At 41.8% G+C, this 25,879-nt stretch overlaps 1 protein-coding gene across 5 annotated transcripts; it reads left to right on the forward strand.

The window, feature by feature from the left end:
• The first annotated feature begins 940 nt into the window (after window positions 1–940).
• LOC119733965 (sodium- and chloride-dependent glycine transporter 1-like) lies at window positions 941–22,592 on the forward strand. 5 transcript variants are annotated; one of them, XM_038207337.1, is made up of 15 exons: window positions 941–1,088; window positions 4,806–4,989; window positions 5,252–5,511; window positions 6,809–6,940; window positions 8,740–9,061; window positions 9,742–9,874; window positions 10,974–11,108; window positions 11,484–11,587; window positions 12,453–12,577; window positions 13,153–13,265; window positions 14,279–14,419; window positions 16,112–16,211; window positions 19,430–19,530; window positions 21,454–21,621; window positions 22,212–22,592. In XM_038207337.1, exons 3-15 carry the CDS (start codon window positions 5,262–5,264, stop codon window positions 22,431–22,433), a joined length of 2,046 nt encoding a protein of 681 aa, XP_038063265.1. In that variant the 5' UTR covers window positions 941–1,088; window positions 4,806–4,989; window positions 5,252–5,261; the 3' UTR covers window positions 22,434–22,592. The 5 variants fall into 5 exon arrangements, with proteins under 5 accessions (XP_038063265.1, XP_038063263.1, XP_038063264.1 ...); XM_038207335.1 differs by lacking the exon at window positions 4,806–4,989; XM_038207336.1 differs by lacking the exons at window positions 941–1,088; window positions 4,806–4,989 and adding an exon at window positions 1,171–1,351.
• The last annotated feature ends 3,287 nt before the right edge of the window (window positions 22,593–25,879 follow it).

A 25,879-nucleotide genomic window follows, 5' to 3' on the forward strand; every position in this document is an offset into this window, starting at 1 on the left:
GATCATTTTGTTTTTGGGTGGGCGGGGGGACATTTGCCCACCCCACCCCCATTGACACCCCTGCAGACGCCCATTTTGTTAAATGTGCATTAAACTAATAGCAAATATGACTTCAAACCCCCTTTTTTTTTCCGTCTCCCCCCCCCCCGCCCCCCTTTTGGCTTTTCCAGGGGGGGGGGGGGCAACCCACCCCCTCGCTACGCCCATGTCGAATGCAACAACAATGGAAACTGAAGCCCGGTTGCTCACTTTGAATGAGATTATAGGCCTATAGTGCGGTAGTTTCTAAAGGGGTGCACGAGGCGCATACCGCGCGGTGTGAGATTTATGGTGTGGACATTTCAAACTAGGCAGGAGGCATATGTCGCGCAATGTTTAGAATTCTGAAAGAAAAGAATTGCGAAAAAAACCTCTTTCATGCAGGCACTGATGAAGTCGCACAGAAAAATGAAGGATTACGGGGTGTATTGCAAAAGTGGCATTTTAGTGTTTGAATCCACATGTACGTATAAACACATGCACTGGGTTCAAACTACATGTAGTGGTGAAAGTTTGCCAATTTATTCTCGCAATAAAAAAAACAAGTCATGTATACAATATTGCCACAATTCTGGTTCGGAAATAAAAGGCTTATAGAGGACCTCGGTACCGTAAGTGAATCCGAACCAGAGACGTTTCTATTGTATTTTTTCCATACACCATGGGATTGTGTAAAATACACACAATAAGTCACTTGCCAGTTAAATTTGAATAACATCTGGAACACTGACTTAATCCGGTGCTTTGCACGTTTTAAGTGTGCATTCTCCCGACCAAAGAGACTGTTACTATATCACGTGATTCGGGGCAATTAAGCCTTATACGCTAGCAACCCCCATCTCCGGCATGGTCTGGTGATGGCTTTGTGCCATTCTCACCCATTGTGAACAACGTAGTGGCGCTGAGCGTCTCTTACGTAACTATGCAAGATAGAGCTTGTCCGGAATGGTGTGATTAGCAACAGAATGGGGTACACCAGCTCCGGCTCTTTACCCATGACCATCTTTCAGGCAACAGCTAGTGGTTGGCCGTCTACAGGTGTGATACAGGTGAGTGTCTTTGGTCTGGAGAATTCAAAGTTAAAATGTCCCAAGCATTCTGAGCAAGTCAGTGTACCAGATGTTTTTCAAATGTAAATCCCAAAGGGTACAGGTTACTCGCAAATGGCTTATTATTCCACTACTCCAACGCCCGTCGCCATTTTTGCATCCTTGAGTTATCGAACTATGTGTACATGACTGTATTGATAGTGCAAAGGTGGATTTTGTGGTAAACGGATACAAACTTTCTGCGAAGGGATCTCGTCTGCACTGTACGTAATAGACTAGGCGATATTTAAACAAATGTTACATGAAGAGGCATTTTCGAGTAGAAGTTGGTAACAGCTATTTTACCTAATTTTGGGGTGCTAAATCTGAAAATGATGGTTACCAAGCTGTATTTTTAGTGGAAACATGCCTAATATGCATAAATCTTTAATACCTGTCGAGTAATAGCTGTTAAGAACACCGGACTCATGCTCTGGTGTTTCAGAGGCAACAGTGGCGTGGGTTCGAGCCCGGGCCCGGACACTTGTGCCCTTGAGCAAGGCACTTAACCATTATTGCTTCGTCCTTCGGATGGGACGTACGTAAAGCCGTAGGTCCCATGTGTTGTGTAATGCACGTTAAAGACCCCAGTAACAGTTATCGCTACGAGAAGGGGTTTGCCCCGGTGTTTCTGGCAGTGGCCGCAATATGCGCCGCAGCACCTTGTAACCCTTAAAGGTGCTACATAATGGGTCTCATATTTCTCATATTGAGGGCCTCCATGGAAAGCAGTGCCCTGCACTGATCGGAGCTACCCTCACTAAAGATGACGTAATATATTTGTTCCCATATTTGGGTATATTTTGTATTATTTTAATTCTTGAAAAGTTTATTTTGGTGGTTGTACTTACACTTCCTTACTTCATTACCATTTTCTAAAGCATATTAGTGACTGAATGGTTATGAGGACATAGTAACAATCCAAGAAGGGCTACAATTGCACCCTGAAGTTGCGCGCGTTTACCTTGTCTCCAGATATCATCAAGTATTATCTTGCCAAAACTCATTATGGATGAACTTCAAGTTTACCATGTTGCTTACTGGTATAGTTACCGTATTAAAACCTTATGGAAAATCATTTGAACAAAGATTACATTGTGATATGAAACGGGGAAAAACGAGGTGTCCGTAAATTGGGCTAAAAAGTAGTTGAAGGGTTGCATGCCGCCTAACGTGGGAGATTTGAACAAGTTCAAGGAAATTCCCAAAATAATACGTAAGAAAACGTTTTGACGTTGACATAATTATTGTAAGCAGCAATAATCTTTTATTTTGGGGATTTCCTTGAAGTTGTTCAAGTCTCCCACGTAAGGCAACCCTTCAACTAATGTTTAGCCCAATATACGGACACCTCATTTTCCCCCGTTTCCTTTTCTTGGCCTCTTTGGCCTAAATATCAAAGTGTTATCATTTTTCACATAATGTCCCATTTATTTTTGTTAGGGTTGTTGATGTACCCTAATGTGGCGCGGCCCCTAACGTGGCGCACTTTGATTTTTGGCCTGTAGCGCCTACCTAGAGCAAAAGTTTTAATTGAAATTTCCCAGAAAGTGACATTCCATCAAGTTCTAAACACTCCTGTTCATAAATCGCGAGTTTATTTACCCGTAACAAAGTTAGAAGAAAAATTAATTTTGGCGTGGTTTTCCGATTTTATTTTCAAGTGCAAAGTGAACCCTAAGATGCCCCGAAAAATAAGAAAATAATTTTCTGACAAACATCTGGCTGGGTTTGTAAGTAGAGATAATAATTATTTATCAGAAATTATCAAGTTTACAGAAATTCTTAAATGTTAATTTGGATTTTTCCGAGATTTATTTTAGTGCGCCACGTTAGGGAACACTCCGCCAATTTGTGCCCAATTGCCGGACGCCACCGTTTTTGAATTTCGGATTAAAGTTTATGAAACTGAAATTGTTCACAGAGGTTAAATAGCAAGCATTAATAAGGTAAAAGTACTAGTGTTTTACTGCATGAATTTGAGGTTTGTCAACAAAGAGGTTTGGCAACACTACACGAGGAAAGTCGGGTAGGCTTCGAAGTGCGCCACGTTAGGGAACACGACTGTAAGTAACTGTGAATTTGAAGCTCATCAATACTGACATTTGGCGAGACTACTTGATGACATGTGAGGAAAACTAAATGTGCGCAACATTAGGGTGTAATTAGCAGCCATTTTGGATTGTTTCTTTGTCTTCATAATTATTCAGTCACTTATATGTTTTAGAAAATGTTATTAAAGTAAGGAAATGTAAGTAAAATCACCAAAATAAACTTTTCAAAAAATAAAATATAAAAAATATACCCGAACATGAGAAAACAATATATTACACGATTTATGCAAATTAGACCTATTTCCACTTAAAATCCTGCTTGGTAACCATTATTTTCGGATTCGGCACCCCAAAATTAGGTAAAATAGCTATGTTACCAACTTCTACTCAAAAAAGGTCTACTCAAAAATGCCTCTTCTAGCCCTAAATGGGCTTTTTTTTTTATTATCGCCTAGACTATAAATCTCTTGAAACATAGCGACTGCCTGTCGCCCCACGTGTCGGCATGACGTCAGAGGCCAATTCTCTATTTAATTGTTTTTCACAAAACATCTAGGCTTTCATTCACGCAATATGCTTCAAGTCCTAACTTTCTTTTTCATTTCAAGTTAACGATTCCGGCCAGCTAGCGGAAGCACAGCATCCCGGCGGTAGTATACGTTATTAATTAGCTGTCATAAATCCCTGTGATGATATGATAATGCCCAATCAAACAAACATGGTGAGACAGCAAGGTATAGGTTTGCGGAAACACCATGTGAAGTTCTTCTGTGATTTTGTGATGGTTTTGTGATTGTTCTGAGAAGAACCGGTTTGGACTCAACGTACTAAAATAATCCCGACTCTCCAACTACGTACATACGTACGTGTATCGTGCACACATCGTGGGGGTTACGTTACCACACCACTGATGATGACTGTGGAATATGGAGTTGTCCCGGCGGAGTATAGTTCTCGGACAGCATGCTAGTCAGCCTTGGAGTAGGCTTGACTGGCTTGGCCCTGCGGAGAACTTCATTGATCTTAATCCGGATCCCATCTGCACTGGTCTTGGCAAGTTACCCGAGAGCAAGTTCCGTGGACTGGATGATGTCTACCTTTGGGGTGGACCGAGATGGGTCGGCGAAGTTCATGCCTTGACATGACGAGAATATTGGCGATGCCCGAGGGTTTGGTTTGCATTTTGTTTTGTTTGGTTTGAAATTTCTTGTTTTGGTGCGTTGGTATCGAAATATTTTATTGTTTTATGATTGTTCTGGAAAATTATGCTTGCCGTGATTTTGTTTTATTTTGTTTCTCCAAAAGTTCAACGCGGTGAAAACCACATGTGTGTGTACATCCTCGTTTATATCCATCAATACACACCGATTGCTTGCTGTTAGCACTCGTACACGTAAATTTTAATCTTTAATTTTCATTTGAAAAGAAAAATCAGGAAGGCCGGATGTCAAGTAGGTAGGGATAAAGTTCACTATTTGCTACTCTTAGGTCGAAACAAAAATGGGATCTACTTCAGTGGCTCCATACTGACTAAAAAGACAGATCTAGCCTTCAGATTTAACTCTCTTTAGCTTGGGGATAGGTGGTTGGATAACTTGGACAAATTCCTTATCTTCTACTTTAGATGTGGGTTGCTATACTTACTACCAGTTGTGGTTGTGGTCTTCATTGTGGTAGTGCAGTGTGGTGTGGTTTGGTTTGGTTTTGTGCGATAAGTGCTTATGAGTTTGGACCTACCACCACTCTTGAAAGTTCCGTCTTGTTTGGCAAAAGAGTCCAACTGTTCAAAGCGAGCCCCTTGAATTTGGGTAAGTAGCAGACTGAGAAATACGCGTATAGGCCTATACCGAATAATTTCCGAAAATGGGCTAACATTACTCACCAACAGCGAGCTAACAACATTTTCCCAATTTGCTTTATACAACGCATGTACTCGGTAATTATTTCACTGGTCCAGTTCGAGGTCTCAATTCGAATTATAAAGTTGATTTTTTTTGGGGGGGGGGGGGCGAGGGGGAGGCATCAGATGTTGTTGTAAAGTGATCGAAGCCGAAGCTTTCTTTCCCCCAGAATATTTGCGATGAAGGAGTACTCCGCTTTAGATGTGTGCAAGGACGAGTCCAATCCACCAACCGCCGGCAAGGCAATCGAGCTGGACTCGGAAACGACGCCAGCTATCGCCCACGACCAGCGAGATGGCGAGGGGAAAGGCGACGGGGCGAGGGGCTCGTGGGGCGGCTGGTTGGAGTTCATCCTCTCCGTCCTGGGGTATTCCATCGGGCTTGGTAATGTGTGGCGGTTCCCGTACCTGTGCTACGAGAATGGTGGAGGTAAGGCAGAGGAAATCCTTCGATTACCAAACTAAAGACCTTTGAGCTGAGATGGTATTTGGACTGATTCGTTCGCCCCATGAGCAGGGTAATAATGACGTAGCGACTTGGGCACCAATTCGCTCTTTTCACGCTCCACCATGGGCGTGCGGAGCCTCGATCTGGCAACTTTGCACAATCAAAATAGCCGGTTCAGTGATCTGAACCCCGACACGGGAATCACTGAACCGGCTCATTTGTGTACAGTTGCCAGATCGAGGCTCTGCATGCCCATGGCGGAAGTGTGGATTAAAGAGCGAATATTGGTGGATACGTGCGCTTTATATATAGACCTTACATATTATTATTTTTTGACTTGATCTTTATTTCTCACCACTATTCAAAATAGTCTTACACACAAGTAGAGTTCTCCCTATTAACCTTTTCCCTTTTCTTTGTTCCTGTTAAGAAAAAATCACCACAAACAAACGAACTTACACCCCCAACAGCCCAACGAACGAACAAGTTTCACACCCGACGTTTTCTCTTCCAAGATGGACCATAAATGATCATTTACAGAAAATCACGATATTTCGAGCTTTTGAACAGGATGGTTGAGTTCTGTTAGCATAACAAGAAATGCCCTAGCAAACACGTATGTTGATCCTCCACATTGGCCTCCCAAATCGTCGCACCTTGACTCGGTAAAGAATTTTTTTCACACGACTCTTAAACAGGATATAATTATCAATGAACATATATCAAAGGTCTATTTTTAAACAAAAAAAAACCAAACAAACGTAGGAGATTGCCTCGTGCATTGATATTGTCAAGAGGTACAACAATACCGATTGTGTCTAACCCAATTATTCAGATAAGCGATTTACGTTCAAACTGTGTTAGTTTAAGGGCAGCGGCATACTTTATGAAGTGCTGAAGTGCAGCAACTTTATACTGCGTACACGCGCTATTAAGGTTTCTCAATTTTCAGGACAATTTTACATTAATTTTTTTGAACATGCGGTTTTAGACTGAAATTATAGGTTTGGCGGGCAAACGGGTCGCTAGGCCCCCCGGCCCCCAATTCAAGCGTACTGGTCGACACCATGGGGACGAGGCTGTACCCCTATACGATAGCACTGCCCAGCTCTATTCACCATTCTACAACCAGTCTAAAGCACATATGACAATCAGTCGGTCGGTCGGTCGGTCGGTCAGTCCGTCAGTCAGATGAGACAGTATACAAAGAGGACACTAGCTTGGCCCTCTGGGTCCAGCAACAAATTGAATATGTTTGTTTGATTGTGCTCTTTCGCAGGGGCGTTCATCATTCCCTACTTGATCATGATAGCATTCGTGGCGCTACCTATCATATTCCTGGAGATGAGCTTGGGTCAATTCTCCAGTCTTGGCTGCATCAGCGTATGGCGCCTTAGCAGGTTATTCAAAGGTACGTGTAGCCCGTCGCCAAGGCCATCGTGGCTTAGAGCGGCGGAGCTGCGAAAGCACGAAGCGACTGGAGCAAACATTAAGTTAGCACGCACGAGTGGCGAAGCCACGAGGCCTTTTCGAACTTGATTTTGTATAATTATTCATTTTTTTATGCAAATAAGTAGAGTGCTGAAAGGTTAACCAATCACAGCGCGGATTTTGCCATAGTTGCTTCCATTTTTGAAAGAAGGGTGAGTAAAGAAAACGTGAGAGCAAATAACTATATGTTCAGATGAAAAAATAATAAGTTCACCCACTCAAATAAATTCTTGAAATACATGTACTTCAATAAGTAAAATTAAAATAAGATTATGAAAGAACAATTATTACACGGCCACGATCTCGTGGAAAACTAGACTCGCATTTTTTGTTTTTAAATTTTGTGCAAGTATCCAGGCGCGTGGACGCGTCCTGGTAGTAGCCACACGCGCCCTGAAAAGCTAATGATTGGTTGGGATTTTGCTATACCCTTTTGGGGTAGCAAAAATCGACATTATAAAGAAAAACATAAGAAATGTTTGACAAGTTGGAAAAGGCCTCGTGGCTTCGCCACTCGCGTGTGTGGTCTCCCGCTCCAGTCGCTTCGCTTCTATGTCGCTTTGTCGGCAAGTTAAGCCACGATGGCCTTGGCGAAAGGCTAATGTACGTGCCGCACGTAAATTTTCTTCTTCGGGTTATTAAAGTCGTTTACTTTAATGCTCATGGGTGAAACATATCGCGTGAGTGACTTTTCTTTCTAAATTGTGTTTAATCAAGTCCTATACTGGTCGTGGAAAGAAATTTCACGTTTCCACCCTTATTCATGTCTTTGGAGATTATCATTTTTAAGTCAGAGAACCATTGCGTTCCTAACTGACGCATGGGCGTTGTGGTAATTGACTATAGGTGGTTGCAGAAAAAAATAATAGTTGCGTGCTGCTCAGACTCGTATGCATTGATGAAAACAAGTGCGAGTGCACAGTAAGCTCTGTTCGTGTTGTAAGAAGTCTTGCATCAAAGTCTTGCATAAAATCGATCATAATTATCCCTGCCAGAGCTTACAAATGCGACGCCGACGGCACATAAACGCCACACTTCAATTCTGACACGACTTTTGTAACAAAAGCTGTCTCTTGTTTTCCTAACTGTACACGTCACACGCAGGCGCGGTTCTACGGGGGGCTTTAGCCCCCCCCCCCCCCAATTTTGTTTTTGTCTAGCCCCCAAAAATAAATTCCGTAAAAAGAAATTGTATTAGCAAAAAGAAGGATTGTGATGTACATGCGAACGGTCTCCCCCTAAAGAAATAGTCGTGACAAGGGTGCATTTGTAGTTAATATAGTGTGAAAGATTTTAGGATTTTATTGGCGCTCCCCATTGAAAATATGGCATGAGCCCCCCCCCCCCCCCCCCCCCCCCACCTCCCCCCCCCCCCCACCCCACCTATTGATTTTTGGAGGCTTAAGTGTCTGAAGAAAATAACCGGTCTACATTTCAGAACCCCTCCCTGAAAAAAATTCTGGAACCACCCTGCTAGCCCCCAACAAAATATTGGTTCTAGAACCGCGCCTGGTCACACGTGACTTGTCACTATTCCAATTCTATCCACTAAGACGTACATGCACAGTACAAAAAGTGAGTCCACATTACATTGTGTCTTAATTACTACATCGGGACTGTTGCTTTTCACGGGAGTAGTAGATTTGGTTGTTGATGAAGTTCAGATGTTTTTAAAATGCATTTTGGAGGTATTTTTCGTCCCCTTTTTTGTTTCAAAAGGGGTTGGTTTTGCAATGACGAGCATATCGGCATGTTTCTGCCTGTACTACAACATCGTCCTCGGCTACTGCATCTACTACCTGGTCGTGTCCTTCTACGACCCGCAGCCCTGGGTAGGGTGCGACCACGAGTGGAACACCGAGAACTGCTTCGAGAGAGGGTCTCGCGTGGACGAGGTGGACGGGCCGCTGGCCGCCAACTCCTCCGCGAGCACGCTGCCGCCTTACGCCACGGCAACAGCAACGGCGATGTACGGTTGGAACGTCACCACGCCAGCAAATATGACCCGGACCCGCGTGCGGGCAAGCGAAGAATTTTGGAAGTAAATTGAAAGCTTTTAATGCCATTTTTTAACATGCTAGGTTTATTTCGTATGATGAACACAATTATGCCACACAAGTCAGATAACACAAAAAATATATATCATGATACGCTTGTCTCTGATTTAAAAAAAAAAAAGAAGGTTAAATGCATCATCAATACTGAAAGTATTCTCGAACAACTAAGGTCGGAATCTGACAAAAGTTGCTTTTAAGGAGGAGTTTTTTTGTAAATCAACAGATGTTGTGCTTAAATTTTTTTTGCGCGAAATTCAACTTTTAAAGTGATTTTGCCTAATGGCTTTCGTCAGATAATAACGGGGTTTTTTTTGGGGGGGGGGTCTAAAGTTGCTTTTTTTGCCATTTTTTTCCCGATGTACATTGGGATAATTTCGAGATTCAAGTTCAAAAATATAACTTACTTCCCCTTTCCTCCCAAAGATTAAAGGGAGGCAAAGTGGATGCTGTATTATGATCAAATCCCCACAAGTCATCACAATTGATGAAGTAGAAAAGCAAGTCACAAGCTATTCAAATGAATGTTGACACGGCAAAACGTTGTCAGTCCTCATCCCGTGGGGCTTTAGTATCGACCTTAGACTTGTGATGGACTGCGAATCTGCAATTGACTGCAAATCTCCTCTCATTCTATTCAATCTGCACGAATTGTATTGTACCCAAGACGACAGGTACTCGGAAAATCGGACGGTCTTCACGATCTGGGCGCCATCCGCTGGCAGCTGCTCCTTGCCTTCCTCGCCGCCTGGGCTCTCATCTATGTGTGCGTCTCGAGGGGAATAAAATCCTCTGGAAAGGTATCGGCAATGTTGTATAGTCGAGGCATACTTGTGATGGATCAGAAGTCATCACTAGTCCATCACTAGTTCATGTCTAGTTCATAACAGTCCATCATTAGTCCATCACTAGTCCATCACTAGTCCATTACTAGTCCATCACTAGTCCATCACTAGTCCATCACTAGTTCATGTATAGTTCATCACAGTTCATCACTAGTCCATCACTAGTCCATCACTAGTCCATCACTAGTCCATCACTAGTCCATCACTAGCCCATCACTAGCCCATCACTAGTCCATCACTAGTCCATCACTTGTCCATCACTAGCCCATCACTAGTCCACTAGTCCATCACTAGCCCATCACTAGTCCATCACCAGTCCACTAGTCCATCACTAGTCCATCACTAGTTCATCACTGGTCCATCACTAGTTCATCACTAGTCCATCAGTAGTCCATCACTAGTCCATCACTTGACCATCACTACCCATCGCAAGCCATCCAGTGTTTAGTCAACATAAAAAGGCCCTTCCAAATGAACTGCCACTAAGGCATTCCTTTGTATGTTTCCCCATCCCTTGTTGCTTGTGACTAAACTTGTGAAGTGACTTGTGATTTACTTTGGACTTGACTTGTTATGCGCCTGTGATTCATCACATTTACCTCGACTAATCGTCAGACCTGAGTAAAAAAAACCACACACATGCAACAACAACCTCTTATTAAAGCCAACCTAGTTCTCCAGAATCAGTTATAGATGAATTCAGGTGAAGTTTTTCATTAGCCATGTTTTGACGGTGTCAATCTTTCTGAGAGTTTTCTCACTACATTCAGCGCTACGGTGATCTAAAGTTAAAGCGTAAGAATAGACTTGTATACATGTCCAACTTTATTTCAAAAGTTGGAGCGTTTTATAGTGGCTTGACTGTGAATAAAATGTAAGAGTAAAATAGAACAAGCACTTCTAGATGCTCCTTCTGATACTCTTTACTTATGCTGTACTATAGTAGTGGTGGACTAGTTGTTTTATGCGCCAGTCTATTTTCTGGTTTTGCTGTTTTTTAGTATCGTAGGTTTTTAAAGTCTCCATACAGTCATTTCCATTTTTCAACTTTTAGGCAGTGTATTTCACAGCTACCTTCCCCTACGTGTTGCTCTTCATTCTTCTGGTGCGCGGCGCGACGCTGGAGGGCTCCATGCAGGGAGTTCTTTTCTTCATCACACCGGACTTCAAGAAACTCGGCCAGGCAAAGGTATTATACTTCAGGGCGTTATTGCAGCATTGTACTGCCTGAAAAGGAGATAGCCTTTGGCGTGGATCCCAAACAAAACAATCCTGAAAATATCTAAGACAAGCCTAGCCTCGAAAAGCTGGTCCCGGAGTACACAATATTCTATTCATTTTGTTTGCAGAATGGCATTTTACTGGAAGTCATCTTTTCATGGTCTGCACAATAAATCGGATTTAACAGGTAAACCTGTACAATAGCACTACCCGGTTCACAAGTGACCGTCAGTAAGGCAGTGAGTCGGTCAGGCACACAAAGAGGATAGGCTGGCCCTCTGGTGCGAAAAACAAAAACTCATGAGTTTTCTGTTTTCATTTCCCCAACATGTAATAAATTAAGGTATGGCAAGCTGCAGCCAACCAAGTGTTTCTTTCGTACAGCCCCGGCTGGGGCGGCATGCACACGCTGTCAAGCTACAACAAGTTCAACAACCGCTGCTACAGGCAAGTACATACAAACACCAAGCAATCAGAGATGTACATGCACGAAATGTTTCATTTTACAACTTCGTACGTGCCCATCTAGTCCATGGTACATGTATGTCCCCTTGCACAGCAAGGGTCTATGATAATGCGAGCAGATTCGACGATTAATTATGCAAAACAAGACTGCGTCTTGACCTCGAGTTTCTGACCATTCAGCGGGTGCCTTCTATCGGGTCTTCAGCAGTAACCTGTTGTTATACTTACAAAAACGTGGTAGCCAAATTGACCAAGCAACAGCTTAGTCCACATTTCTGATCGAAATGACGTCACAATTTCAGAAGCTAGCTGACTCCATATTAGCTGGCGCGCGGGGTCGCATAAAATTGGCATGCTAAGATTATCAGACGTTCGTGGCTCTGCACACGTGAAATTCATGGCTGACACTCACAGTGCACATCAAGATTTCACAGTTTTCCACTTTGGGATGAACAGAGCAGATAATAAATACCCGCAAGTCTAGGGGAATGATGGTTACCGAATGTGCAGTCTGATGTTTAAATTAAACAATAAGTTGAAACACAAGACATAGACCGATTGTCAATAAAACATGGTGGAGTCCAACGTTTTCAGCATTTTGTACTTAAACTATTATTTTTTTTATCAAAAACGTTTGTTCGATTTATTTTGCATCCTGTATCACTTACGAATTCGGATGATGCAGCAATAAAAATCGTCGCGCAGTTTATAACGAACTAGCTTAATGTGTCTAATTAACAAAAGTTAGCATAATATTTACTGATGAATCTTATGTAAACGCAACTCTGTATCTGGGATGATAAATGAATTTTGCCGTCTCGATTTCCATTTTTTTCTCGTCATGCAGGGATGCCTTTATTTTCTGCATCTCGTGCTTTTGTACAAGCATCTTCTCCGGATTCGTCATCTTCTCCATTTTAGGCTTTATGGCCTACGACTCCAACACTAACGTCGAAGATGTGGTAGACGCCGGTAAGTGCCCGATCAATACATTTTTGTTTATATCTCACCAATTTTCATTTACAAAAAGGTATTGACAGCTATTTAACAATTGTTGACTGGTATGATGTGGGATATGACGTTTTGAACACCCTCGGGCGCATAGCACCCGAGGCGAATGCGCCCAAAACGTTATACCCCACATCACACTAGTCAACAATTGTTTTGTTATACCTCTGTGTTGGATTCTTTGGATTTTGATGTAAAAATCACGACAACGAACAGCAGTAAACACAATCGAACGTCAACTCACATGCATGTTGCGTGCTCGAAACAGCTGATCGTCTGCTAGTTCGCTGCTCCCACTCATGGGTGAAAACATGGTGAAAATAGTGTGGGTACCAACGATACAAGCATTTCACATCGTATGTATACCGGTACCGTACGTACCAGGTCATAGCACACTCCCTGTGGGATATCACGTACGTGATATCCCACTATAGGGAGTGTGCCATGAGTTTTTATAAACTTCACACATGATCGTTCTAGGCTTATGAAAATGCAGTATTCAAGACGGAGGTATAAAAATCCTCGTTGTTTTCGTGCAGGTTATGGTTTGGCATTTGTTGCGTTTCCGGAGGCAGTCACCCGAATGTGGCTCCCGCAGCTGTGGTCTTGTCTTTTCTTCTTCATGCTCATTATCCTGGGAATGGATAGTCAGGTAACTAGACTCAACTTGCACTGAATCCATTATACCGATTGCAAATCGTTTGTACTCTTTCTCGATTAATTTTTTTTTTACAGAATTTTTGGTATGGTATATAGGCCTTTTCAGAAGTATAAAGGCATATAGGATCATTGTTTTTTGCAAAATTCAAAAACCAAACTGCTACAATAAATAATGAAATATCCTACTTAATAAGGGGAGTGTGGCCTAGTGGTTAGGGTTCGTGACTCATGATCAGAGGGTTATAGGTTCGAATCCAGCCGCTGGCAATAATTATGTTGTGTCCTTTGGCAAGCCACTTCATCTCCACTTGCCTCTCTCCACCCAGAAGTATAAGTGGGTACCGGCATTAGCTGGGGAGTAACCTGCGATGGACCAGCATCCCATCCAGGGGGAGTAGAAATATTCTCTGTCGTTTCATGCTACTGATACCGGAGATAAACGCCGGCCTGATGGGCAAAATTGGCTCCTGACAGACTTGACTTGCTAAGTTTGTTTTTACTACTTAATAAGTAAATAATAGGATCAAGCAATCTGTAAAATCCTTTGGCGTAGCGTGCTGTCATTTTCAAGCAAAGAGGAATAAAATCATCATTTCATCTTGATGGTTATGACCAAACCTTCGCGCCGTCAATAGAAACCTATGCTTTGCGTCCAGAAAATGAAGATGCATTTTTGCAGGTTTTTTTTCAAAAAGTGTAATATCCACTGAGCTGAAACTTCAACAGGTAAGGTTTTCAACTTTCTTCTTTTGATTTTAAGGGGTGTTATTATTGGAATCGAACAAAATGCATGAACAGCAAATGATGCTATATGCATAGTAACCAACGGTCGGTTGAAGTAGGCCTTTAAATGACGATTTTTCAACGAAAAAAACAAAAAACACACTGATATTCGTTTGATGCTTGTAGTGTGAACGAACCGGGACTATTTTTTTTTCAAAAAAATGTTGACCTTTGAAGTCAAGAATCTCCACTTTTCAGTCTTTACACTTGTTTTGATTGCAGTTCGTGTGCTTGGAGACCCTGATTACGGCTATTATTGACGAGCTAGCGGATGTTTGGCCCAATGCCAGGCGATGGAAGGGAAGGTTGATCTTCGCAACGTGCTTCGTCATGTTCCTTATTGGTCTGCCTCTTGTGACTGAGGTGCGCATCTTCAAATCTGGGCTTTGTAAACCATGTGTGATCAATTTTACCCCCCAAAAAGGGTATAGATTTATCCGACATCCAAAATAAGAAGCCATTTTTAAGCTCTGGCTAGAGCTTCTAAATGTCACTTGGTGGTCGGTCGATCAGTCGGTCCCCGGAACATTGGCCAAAATAAACCCCCTAAGTTTCCCATAAAATATAACTACCAAATTTTAGTTTTCAAAAAAGCAAACGAAATAAATTAAATACTTAACAAACATTGTTTGTAACAATTCGGAAAGATATTTATGAACAATTTGTAAATGGAGGCAAAATATTTGCAGTAAGGTTATAGTCACGTGGTATTTGTCACAAATCGCTATAAATCTAGGTATAAATCTAAAGTATGGTGTTCCACATGTGCCATCGGCGTCGCATTTTTGGGCGGTGCATTTTTACGTTCTGGCAGAGATCATTTTGATAGATTTAAATTCAATGAAGACTTTTATGCAAGACGGCCAGAGCTTATTGTGCACTGGCACGTGTTAAAGTGGAACCTCGCTTGTACCCATGTCGCAGGTGTTAAGGCGATGTGCGAGCACATTTTGATAACATAGATAATAATGAACCCTGTTGATCTCAGGAGCATGCGCAGTGCGTGCGTACAACCTTTCGCTCGTACCCCCCGCCCTGCAAACAGGACGCTGGGATACTCTGATGAATTCACGCTCTGATTGGTTGGATTTTGCGTGACCAGTGACCTGCGCGTCATCACGGTCATGACTCTGCAAGGTTTGAAACGGCCGTTAAGACTGATTCATTACTCTTTTATTCCAGTTTAGAGATGTTTTTTTTTCCTTGAAAAGCGTAATAATGTAGGAAATTCTGTAAAACTTATCTGTGTTGTAAATTTACAATTCCCGTCACTTGCTCAGGCTCCGTTTCGACTCACGAACGGTCGGATTGCATTATGCGACGCTCAAAATTTTGTCCACATGGTCCGCAACGAAACAGAAATCACATCCGGTATGGAATGTGCGCAATTCTATAGGAAGTTTTCGGATAGCATTTGCGCACATTGTCTTACTGCGGTCTTGAACAGCTGCAGCCAGATGCTTTATACATAGGTCATGGACCACTTCCTTCACAAGATTCTGTGAAGCTCATCAGAGTATCCCAGCGTCCTGTTTGCAGGGCGGGGGGTACGAGCGAAGTACAACCTAAGCTCGAACGTTGCTGTACATCACAGTAATGACTTTTGTTTACCAACCTCGTTCCCAAACTGTCTTTGGCAACTTATTTGTTGACCATCATTGCAGAAAAACATAACCAAACAATTGACTCGGTACCAAATAATTATGCAACTATCAAAAACGTAATAATCAGGAGGCACCTTAAAAAAAATCAATGAAGATATGGCAAAATCCTTGGGCTAAAATGTGCAATTTCAAGCTTTTGTCATCCATGGTTGACTAAGAACGCCACTATAACGAACACGATGGGGTCCATAAAAAAAAAATGTTTTCTGATAGTGGTCGTTTATAGTGATTGTGCATTATAATAAAGGATATGTTCGTTATAGCCAAATGTTCGTTAAAGCAGTGTTCGTAACAGCAGCGTTTCACTTTATACAAACTTAATGTTGCCCATTCAAAAGGCTTTCTTGTTCTGTCAAATTACTCTGATTACTTTCTCCTTCGTTCTGTAAAGGGTGGTATTTACGTGATGGAACTTTTGGACTGGTACGTGGCGGGCTTTTCGCCGATGGTAACGGCGATGTCTGAAGTTCTGATTGTATCCTACGTCTATGGTGAGTTCATTGAAGTTACCAATATTGGAAGATGTATGGTAGGTTTATGCGGAAGCTGTACAAGGCAAATTGTTACACGAGTATAATGGCAGTCATGAGCAAGTACGGACCATTAGAAAATGGTGCGAGTACGGAAGGACGTATGCGGCTCGGGATAAAGTTGCCGATCATCGCTTATGTGTGGTAATTTCATCAGGTATACACGCTATCGACAACTCAAGATATTCACATATACATGGTGGTTCAAAATTAAAGAAATCCACTTTTGACAGCATTTTCACCCGTTATTTTAAGCTTTTATTTAGTAGCTATTAATAGGCGTAGCCAAGGGGGGGGGCCAAGGGGGGCCACGGCCCCCCCTGCTGTAAAAAAAAAATGACATTTTACCAAAACCCGACGTTAATTACGAGTACGAAATACGAGTATGTGTATTTGATTGTCCGAAAATCATGTAATGCCTTTTTCTATAAACAAAAAAAGTCTTAAAAACTTTTGCTCAAATAATTCAGGGGAAAGGGACCAGAAATGGCCTCAGACTGCACCACAGAGCATGGAGGATCAAAAATGTCCCGGGGCCCTGAAGCGGGGCCCTTAAGCGGGCCCCGGATCTCATGCCGTATTAAACACGTTCTTGACCAAGTTGAATACAATGAAAACCTCTTTATACTGTATTCGAGGTAAAATCAGTCAAAACAAAGGAATACCAAAAACATATAAGGCCAAATAAGAAAAAAAAACATGTTTCTCGTCCGGGTTTTTGAAAAAAAGGAGGAAGAGCGGCTTTTTAGTTTTTATTTTTTTCAAGATGACTGCCATTTAAAAATTTTCTGCAACCGTTGGTGTTTCCAATGTTCAAAGACACTTTCAAAAGGAAAGACAAGTTGGACAAGAGAACTGAACATATTTACAGCGTCATTTAGAGTTGTATTGGTATTGGTATTTATTTTCCGATGAATTGGTGGACTTGTTCGGTGTTTTTTTACTGATTTTTTTCAAAAGTTAAAAAGCCTCCAAAAAAGGAAGCGGGTGGGGAGAGAAACATGATTTTTTGTTTTACTTTGCCTAAGGCAAAAGAAAAATGTATTTCCAACGCAACGCCTTTAGCTGAGAATATAAATAGGCCTAGCTTATTCAATGAATTCAACCTCGAAAATGATGTTTAAATAATATTATTATCTTTCGCTAAGAAAATATTGGTTAAAGTAAATTGCCGCAGATCGCAGCACAGAGCATCTATAGAATCAAATTTTGGGGGGGCCCCGACCCAAAGCCTAGCTCAGAATAGCTGATTCAATGACTCGAACATCGAAAACGATGTTCAAATTATTTTCTTTTGCTAAAAAAATATTGGTTAAAGTGGTCAGAAATGGCTTCAGATCACACCACACAGCATCTAGAATCCAATTTTTTTTCGGGGCCCTTGAGCGGGCCCTGAACCCAACGCCGTAAGGGCTTCGCGCTCACATTAGTTCTGATCAAGGTATGTCCCCCCACTTTTGAGAAACAATTGACGCCCCTGCTTAAAGTTGGGGTATCGTATCGTTTGTCCCACCCACTTTTTTTCATCACCGAATAAATCTTGTAGCCTACTAGTACTACAGTTTGATTTTAGAGTTTTCAGGATAGCTGATTCAATGACTCCAAACTCGATGTTTAAATGGTGATCTTTTGCGAAAAAAATTGGTTAAAGTGGTTAGATATTGCCTGAGATCGCACCGTGTAGAATCTAGAATCCAATATTTTCCGGGGCCTTTAAGCGGGCCCCGGACCCCACGCCACGCATTACTTTTCATCACCCCCCCCCCCCCCCCCCCCCCCACTTTGGCCTTCAGCGTAGGCGACACAACTTGCCTACACCACTTGCTGCTTGTGACATTTCACACACCCCCTTTTTGGACAATCCCAGATCCGCCCCTGGTTGGGGTTTGTACAGGCCGGTCGGACTTGGCCCCCCCTGCTCCAAATTCCTGGCTACGCCTGTGCTTGCCTTTAAGCATAAGTGACGAAGAAATCGTTGCAGTTGCCTATTTTGTCTCCGAGCTATGGTAGTTTTGAAGATTTCATGTGCGTCCATGGAGGTATACATTCCATCCGCTTGAATGCGCTCAACACAAAATGCACCAATGCATGCTTGAACATTACCAGTTGAAACCCACGCTACATATATAGCCATTTTAACATTTGAAAGGCTAACAACCGTGACATTTGATTGTTATAATATTATGCAACAATGAACTTAAGCCTAACAGCTCCTTGGGTAGATGATCTTAACACTGACATGAATAATCGGACAGCCTCAATAAAAGTTACCAGGTCAAAACATTTTGTTGGCAAGGTTTCTGCTTTTTGTTGACGTCCACTGTACATAGAATAATACGTGGACAAGACTGATTTGGGGGACATGTATTCAAATTAGCTTAGGCTAATTCACTATTCTGGCGACTTTTACTAAGCTTTTTTTCACCATGGATAGTTAAAGGGCTACACTTTACTACTGTGTGAAGAAACAATTGAAATTAGTTAACTAAGTAGGTGAAAATCGCCGTCAAAAGTGGATTTTCCTTTATTTTGAACCATCCTGGAGTTTCAGGTATACCTCTACGGATAATACGTTATGGTCAGTTACTTTAGTGTTCGCTATAGCGCTTTATACAACACCTGAATAAATCCCCGTCATCTGATTGGTGAATTGTAGATCACGTGACATATTATTATTCGGTATAATGCACGGTGCGACCATGTGTTATACCCATGTGTTATACCGTTTCACTTTGCGCTTGTTCCATGACGCGGTATTTACGTGCAAAATGCATGCTGGTGTGGGCGTTCAGCGTAGCGCGTATTGTTCCAAAGAGCCAGCGCTACAGCGTTGGGTTCAAACAATTTCGTGAAGGGGTAGTTCAACATCTTTAAAATCAAAATAAATTGTAGTTTATAATTTACCAATCACATGACGAGAATTTATTCAGGTGTTGTATAAAACAAATAACGAATGTTTTACGTTCGTGCGATGGAAAGAATAATTTCATTCGGTGACAGATTGAATGTTCTATTCCACTCGGCTTCGCCTCGTGGAATAGAACATTCAATCTGTCACCTCATGAAATTATTCTTACCATCGCACTCACAAACATTCGTTATTTGTATAATGCAGTAGTTGAGATCGGATAGATGCTGTACTTGACATTGTTCTTGTATTTATATTCTGTGTTCTCCAGGTGTCAAACGGGTCGTGCGTGACATCGAAGCGATGCTTGGTTTTACCCCATCGATGTACTGGCAACTGTGTTGGATGTTGTTTTGCCCGGCGTTGCTGACGGTATGGTTTATGGCTGTGGCATAGAGAAGCCATGTTGGAGCCTTCCTTTCTTTATATGGTTATTAGCAGATAATTGGATAAGTTCAGTGTTGCGCATGTACAGGCCGAGTGGGAGCCTTTTTTTTGTTTGCCCGTCCGGTTCGTATTCATCATACACTCTCGCGCACAACTGATTACTAGCGCCCATTGGATAAAACTCAAGTTGTGTTAACCCTAAGGGCCGGGTTATTTTGACCATCTCACAGCCGGGGGCGGATTCGGGTGACGAAAGATTATGAAACTCGGTACATGCATAGAACAACTTGATATGAATACCCCAGAAATGTCATGACTATAGGTCAAATGGTTTTGGAAATAATTATGGCTAATTAATATTATGCACCAATGGTAATTCTGCTTTGTGTACCCTGGGAAATTCAGTTTTCACGGCACGTAGCGCCGGAAAAGTTTGTCGCTGCGCGGCAAGCCATGGTCCGAATCTTATGCTTTTGGTATTAAAAGATGCGCAAGACTCGAGGCTAAAAAGTCAGGACAGCTTTGTTCGCGAAACAATGTTTGCAAGGGTATCGCAAATAGTAGCGCGCGAACCCGATACTTAATGTGCAGTGGGCGTGCTTTAAACTGAAGTGACGCGCTAACAAACCGGATATATAGACGAAACTGGCTATGTGATCACTGTACACTCACGATGGAGAAACCATTGTGCACGACATTGTACAAAGCTATAGTGCCCCATGTCAGATTATTTGCTTTCGCCATTGAAGGAAGCCTTCGTGATATAGCGTGTCTGTGGGTTGGTCTACAGGCGGAGCAAAATATACCGCCCATTTGCCGACCACGCCCACATTGTAAAAGAAGTTTGACTGGAACCACTTCAACACCGTAATATCCCCAAACGTGTCTTTACCAAGATAGCCCTGTATATACAGTGTCCCAAAAAGATGCAAACAAAATATAAAGGAATGCCAGACGTAGAATAAGTAACCAACATAGATCATATAGGTATGGTTTGAAAGATACATCTTTCCACTTTAAAATGAGACGTCAAACGTTCAAGTCTGAAAATTTTTGACAGAGTTATGTGTAACTTCCCGAGAGAGGTCAAATTGACCATGGGACCAAGTTTTCAATGTTAGGAATTGGGACAAAGGTAGCCTAGTGTGGGTAATTGCCTGGCCTACAAAAAAAGTGTGTATACGAGTAAACACAATTCTAAACAATTTCTTGCTATCAGTTTGTAAACATGTTTACATGCTAGACATGTTAGCATGAGAGACGTTGTCGCCTGTGTATCGAGCGAGATACGAGGGAGGTCATGTTGAGGGGGGAAGAGATGTAATCATCCACAGTTCATACACATTGCAACACTTGCACATCCAAACAAAATCGATTATCACTGCATTTAAAACCACGCATACTGAAATTTGTATCCTTGTGGAGACATTCCTTTGTTCTCATGTACTAAAGATTTCGAGTTTGAAAGTGTAGTTTAAAAATGCTCTGGTTTTTGAGTAAAATGTCGTGAAAACCTTGTGGGGACCTATTCACCTATAGAAATTGCCCTGTGGAGACGTATACAATCTTTTGTTCCCTATTGTGTGCATGTCTCCAGAGGGCACGGTGCATCAGATCACAATTCTAAAGATTTTCTTGCTGTCAGTTTGTAAACATGAGAGACGTTGTCGCCTGTTCATCAAGCGAGAGGGAGAGCATGTTGAGGGGGAAGGGATGTGCATGTAAGCATCGACAGTTCATCCGCATTGCAACACTTGCACATCCAAGCAAAATCGAATAACACTGCATTTAAACACTTGGTCCATGTTGGTTACACACTCTATACGTCTGGCATCCCGTTATATTTTGTTTGCATTTTTTAGACACACTGTATATCAGTATTATAGATCTGTTTTTTTTCCCCTTCAGTTTATCGTTGTGTTCGCCTTCGCCGACTACGAACCTCCTAAAACCGCCGACTACACGTTTCCGCCATGGGCCGATGCCATAGGCTGGTGCCTCGCCAGCATTGTATTGGTATACATCGTCGTCTATGCCGTATACTACCTGTGCAGGGAAAGTGGCACGTTTGTTGAGGTGGGTTTCCATGCGTTATGAAGTCCACACCGGCAACAACGTCACATGCAGATTCGTCTCTGAAATCCGGGTCAGACTTGACCTGACACACTAGTGGGTCAAAATGGCAATTTAGCGAGACTAAATGACACTTTTGTGGGTCAACACGACACTATTCTGGGTTAAAATGACCATTTTTTCCTATTAAAATGGCACTTTTTTCCTTGTCGAAGTTTTGAACCGGGTACCGTCAGGTCAAATCTGATCCGGATCCGGGTCGAATCTAATCCGGTGTCATATGGAATATGGACTCCGATGAAATTTGGTATCTTTTACGTAATATGGACACTAACCCACACACGTACGTGACCATGTCCTAATCTTCACCTAGGCATGAGCAATACCGTGCATTTCATAGTCCAAAATGTCACACTAGTGTACACCCTTACTTTTATTGAAGAGTGTGTGGACAAAAAATGTTAGGATAGGTCTTTCAACTTTCTTCGTTTTCGTTCACCTCTTAAAATTTGTCCTAATTGCAATGCTGAGCTTTTTTTTTTACCCCTGTGAAGTCGACAATGGCGACATAACTCCCATTATTTTCTTTACAGCGGCTGAGACGTGCAGTACAGCCATCGCCTGACTGGGGTCCGCACCTGAATGTGAACCGAGTCAAGGCTGGTTACGCCCCGCTGCCCGGGCGTGGACCGTATCCGAAGATTAACACCAGTGACAAGGAGGACGCAATATGCTTGCCTGCCTCTGACCTGATGACCAAGCAAATGACCAGTGACATAGACCTTGACCACCATCAAGACGAGAGCATTGTGTGATTAAAGATTGGACTGATAATACATGATGACCTCGTGGGGCGTTTTCCAAACCCCGGGTTCGTTTCAGGTTCGGATTCACTTACGGCACCGAGGTCCTCTAGAAGCCTTTTATTTCCGAACCAGAATTGTGGCAACATTGTAGATACATGACTTGTATTTTAGAAAAGTACCCTAATATGATAGTATTTGGTATTCCTGAGGCATCCGGAGTGCCCAGATCAGGGGCCTAAAAGGCGAACCAGGGGACGAAGCTTAGACGAAGCTTAGACGAAGCTTCGATTTGGAAAACCTTCCCTTACGGGCAGCGACTTCAGGGCATAATACATTTTGGATTTCATTGGTTGCTAAGCACCGTGACGAATCTTCCCAGTATTAAAATCATTGGCCAATTAAGACTGTAAATATATTGCGTATTCTCACAGGCCTGCTGCAGATCATGCAAATGTACATACTGGTGTCATATCGAAACTGGTCCTGCTATAAAATCTGGTCCCGTTTACATTAGGCTACATGGACTCTAAGACTCACACGTAGCCGGAGTTATGCATCATTAAGGCATGCGCAATACAACCAATGAGTCCGTATTTCCAGAGTCTAATTTTTTTTTTCACATACACCTATTGTTAGCTCTTTGGGAGTTGTGTGGTTCTGAGAAGAACCAGTTGATTTAACTCGACGTTTCGAGTAGTATGCTCTGTTCGTCATCAAAATACCTACCCTATCTTTAGGTTGGAACATTTTACTGAAAAAAAAAGGAACAGTGCAACCTCATCCCCAGGGCCTACCTTAGTTTTAACCTAGAGCAGTTAGTGGGAGCGTACTGGGTTATATTTTGGAATTAGATTTAGATGTAAGTAATAGCAGTACATGTAGTTTTGGTCTGATATTTGTATCTTTATATTAAAAGATGAACCACGTGCCAGTAAGCAGCTGGTTACATGTCATATAAAAAAATTGTATTCAAATTTATTTTAATAAATGGGGCTATGGGTATTGATATCGTTTAGTGCCGATGAAATAAAGTTAGAATAGAATCATCGGTTTATATATATATATAAGCTATCAATATAGTATTAACTTAAGGTGAGATTTCACGCATTCGCTGGTAAAGGTCCACTGACAGTTTAAGTTGTATGTTTAACTTTGTTTTAATATTAAAGGGAATATACATCATTTGCTTTTGCTGTAATTTTCAGAAATGGATGGAATTGGGGGGTTGGAAATATATAGCAAATATATAGTTACACTGACTTTTTTGAGGTTTTAGGTTCGAAAATGCTATAAAAACCAAAAAAACAATCATTTTCCTGTAGTCTGGTTCCCTGACTCCATTTAAGAAGAAACAGAGCAGTTTACATATATTGGGGAATTGTAAGGTCAGGGAACCAGTCTAGCTGGCTTGTACCCGTTCATAGGTGTGTAATCGATTGCAAACAAGTGCGATGGTCAACTGGGGCCAGTATTTGAAAAAAAGCCAGTTTTTTTCCAACGCTGATCGGCCGATCAGCGTTGGAAATTGATACAAAAATACCACTTTTCTTGAAAATGACAGTATACCAGGTGCCATGATTTTACAGGATGCTTTACACTGTCATTCACTAACAGTCCAGCAAGGTATTTCAAAATGATTTGGTAGTTTTATTTTTTGATGTTTGCAAATGTTGTATTTTCCCTTTAAAACTGCCGAAAGGTTTCTGCTAAGAAAAGGTTGTTTGATGGTACAAATTATTCTTTCCAAATATTTACGCTGTATATATTTTCTGAGCAGGTCTCGGCTAGCGACTTGTCCTCACGTCTAGGTTGATGAGGACTTCTTGCTTGTTACTAAACTTTGTTGCGCAAATCCCTAAAGAAACAAGAGAGGGCGCACTTTACTTTCACTGAAATTCCCGAGCAAAAAGTTAAATTTGATAAGTTAACGCATGGAGTTAGGTCCAAGGTTAACGTGACGGCAGCGTGATAGATTATCATAGTACACATTACGCAAATTTTGCCCGTGATTGTAGATAATATTTAGGGTAAATTTTGTACACTTGTGATCCTAAAAACTGGAAAATGCTATTTATATTAAATTAATTAATTGTGGTTATACATTATTGAAGTTTGCACGCACTGTGGCTCGAGTCCCACACGAGCGATGTTTTTTCTCACAGTCGCTCGGGACAATACTGAGTGACCATCGGTGAAGGGCAAAAACCACAATATTGAATTTACATCATGCACCCGACGCAAATTCTATCTTGTGGAAGCAACTGCTCATGGGGAAGGGCGCCATCGCGTTCCTGGTAGGTAAAAGGCAGATTTGCTCCAGTCACTCCATGTGATAAGTTAGTTGTGCAAAGCAACTGAACGTCTATTTTTTTCTTTAGTAAAATAATCTTTGAGATATGTTATATTTTAAAGCAGTTTATTCTCTGATTTAGCGCCAATCGGGTGCTTCAGGGGGAAATGCCCAAGTGCCTCATTTGAAATTGACAGTGTAGAGTATATGCTGTAGATTACATGTAGCCTAGTGTAGTGGGTTATTTTTTTTTGGGGGGGGGGAGAGGTTTAAACAAGGCATATCTGGGCCTTAACAGCTAGAACATTGTTAATTAATAGAGACTGCTGATGGCTTGTAGCCCAGATACCGATTCAAATCCCTCTTGAAGCTGGCCAGATTCCTGTTAGTGGGTATGTGGGCAGGAAGAGAGTTCCCTTCAATTATTTGTATGTATAATAATCAGAATAATGACAGTTATTATTAATTATTTAAAAGCAAAAACGTTTTTCATGTCACTATGAATCAGAGATGGGGGTGGTGATGTGAACAGTTTTACGGCTTATTCTCAACAACAAAAATTTAAAGTAAAAAGCACAACAGTATTTTTAAATAATTAATTGCTAATTATTTTTAATTAACTTTTTATTAATGACTTATATATTTTTTTCCTTTTTAAGAATGTGTGTAGTTTGTTTAATTGTACAGCGCTTGTGATGTTCTAGTGACATGAAAACGTTTTTGTTTTTAAATAATTAATAATAATTGTCATTATTCTGATTATTATACAAAAAAAACTAAAGGGATCATACAAGTATTCTATTCATGTTATTAGCAATGGGTTCTACTAGGAAACTGATTGTATTCATAACTAAAAGAATGCGGATTTTCTTTTTTTCACAACGAAATTACTTGGTGTGTCATATTTTGTTATTGACTGTCTGAAGTAGCACAATGGACCGATCCAGTAAGCCCCTCCCACTGCGCACGTGGGCAAATTAACACGTGCTCATCTCCACAGCCACACTGCATTTTCCTGCCGCGCGCATCATACGCGCGTGCACGCGCATGTCGGACTTTTGTGCACGCATGTCGGACATAAATCACGGCTGTGATTGGTCAGAATACCATGGGGCGGTGCTTACTGGATCGGTCCATTGACGGGAATCCACAGGGGAACACGTCT

Source organism: Patiria miniata, unplaced genomic scaffold (assembly GCF_015706575.1).
Source record: "Patiria miniata isolate m_02_andy unplaced genomic scaffold, ASM1570657v1 HiC_scaffold_26, whole genome shotgun sequence".
Classification (NCBI taxonomy): Eukaryota; Metazoa; Echinodermata; class Asteroidea; order Valvatida; family Asterinidae; genus Patiria; species Patiria miniata.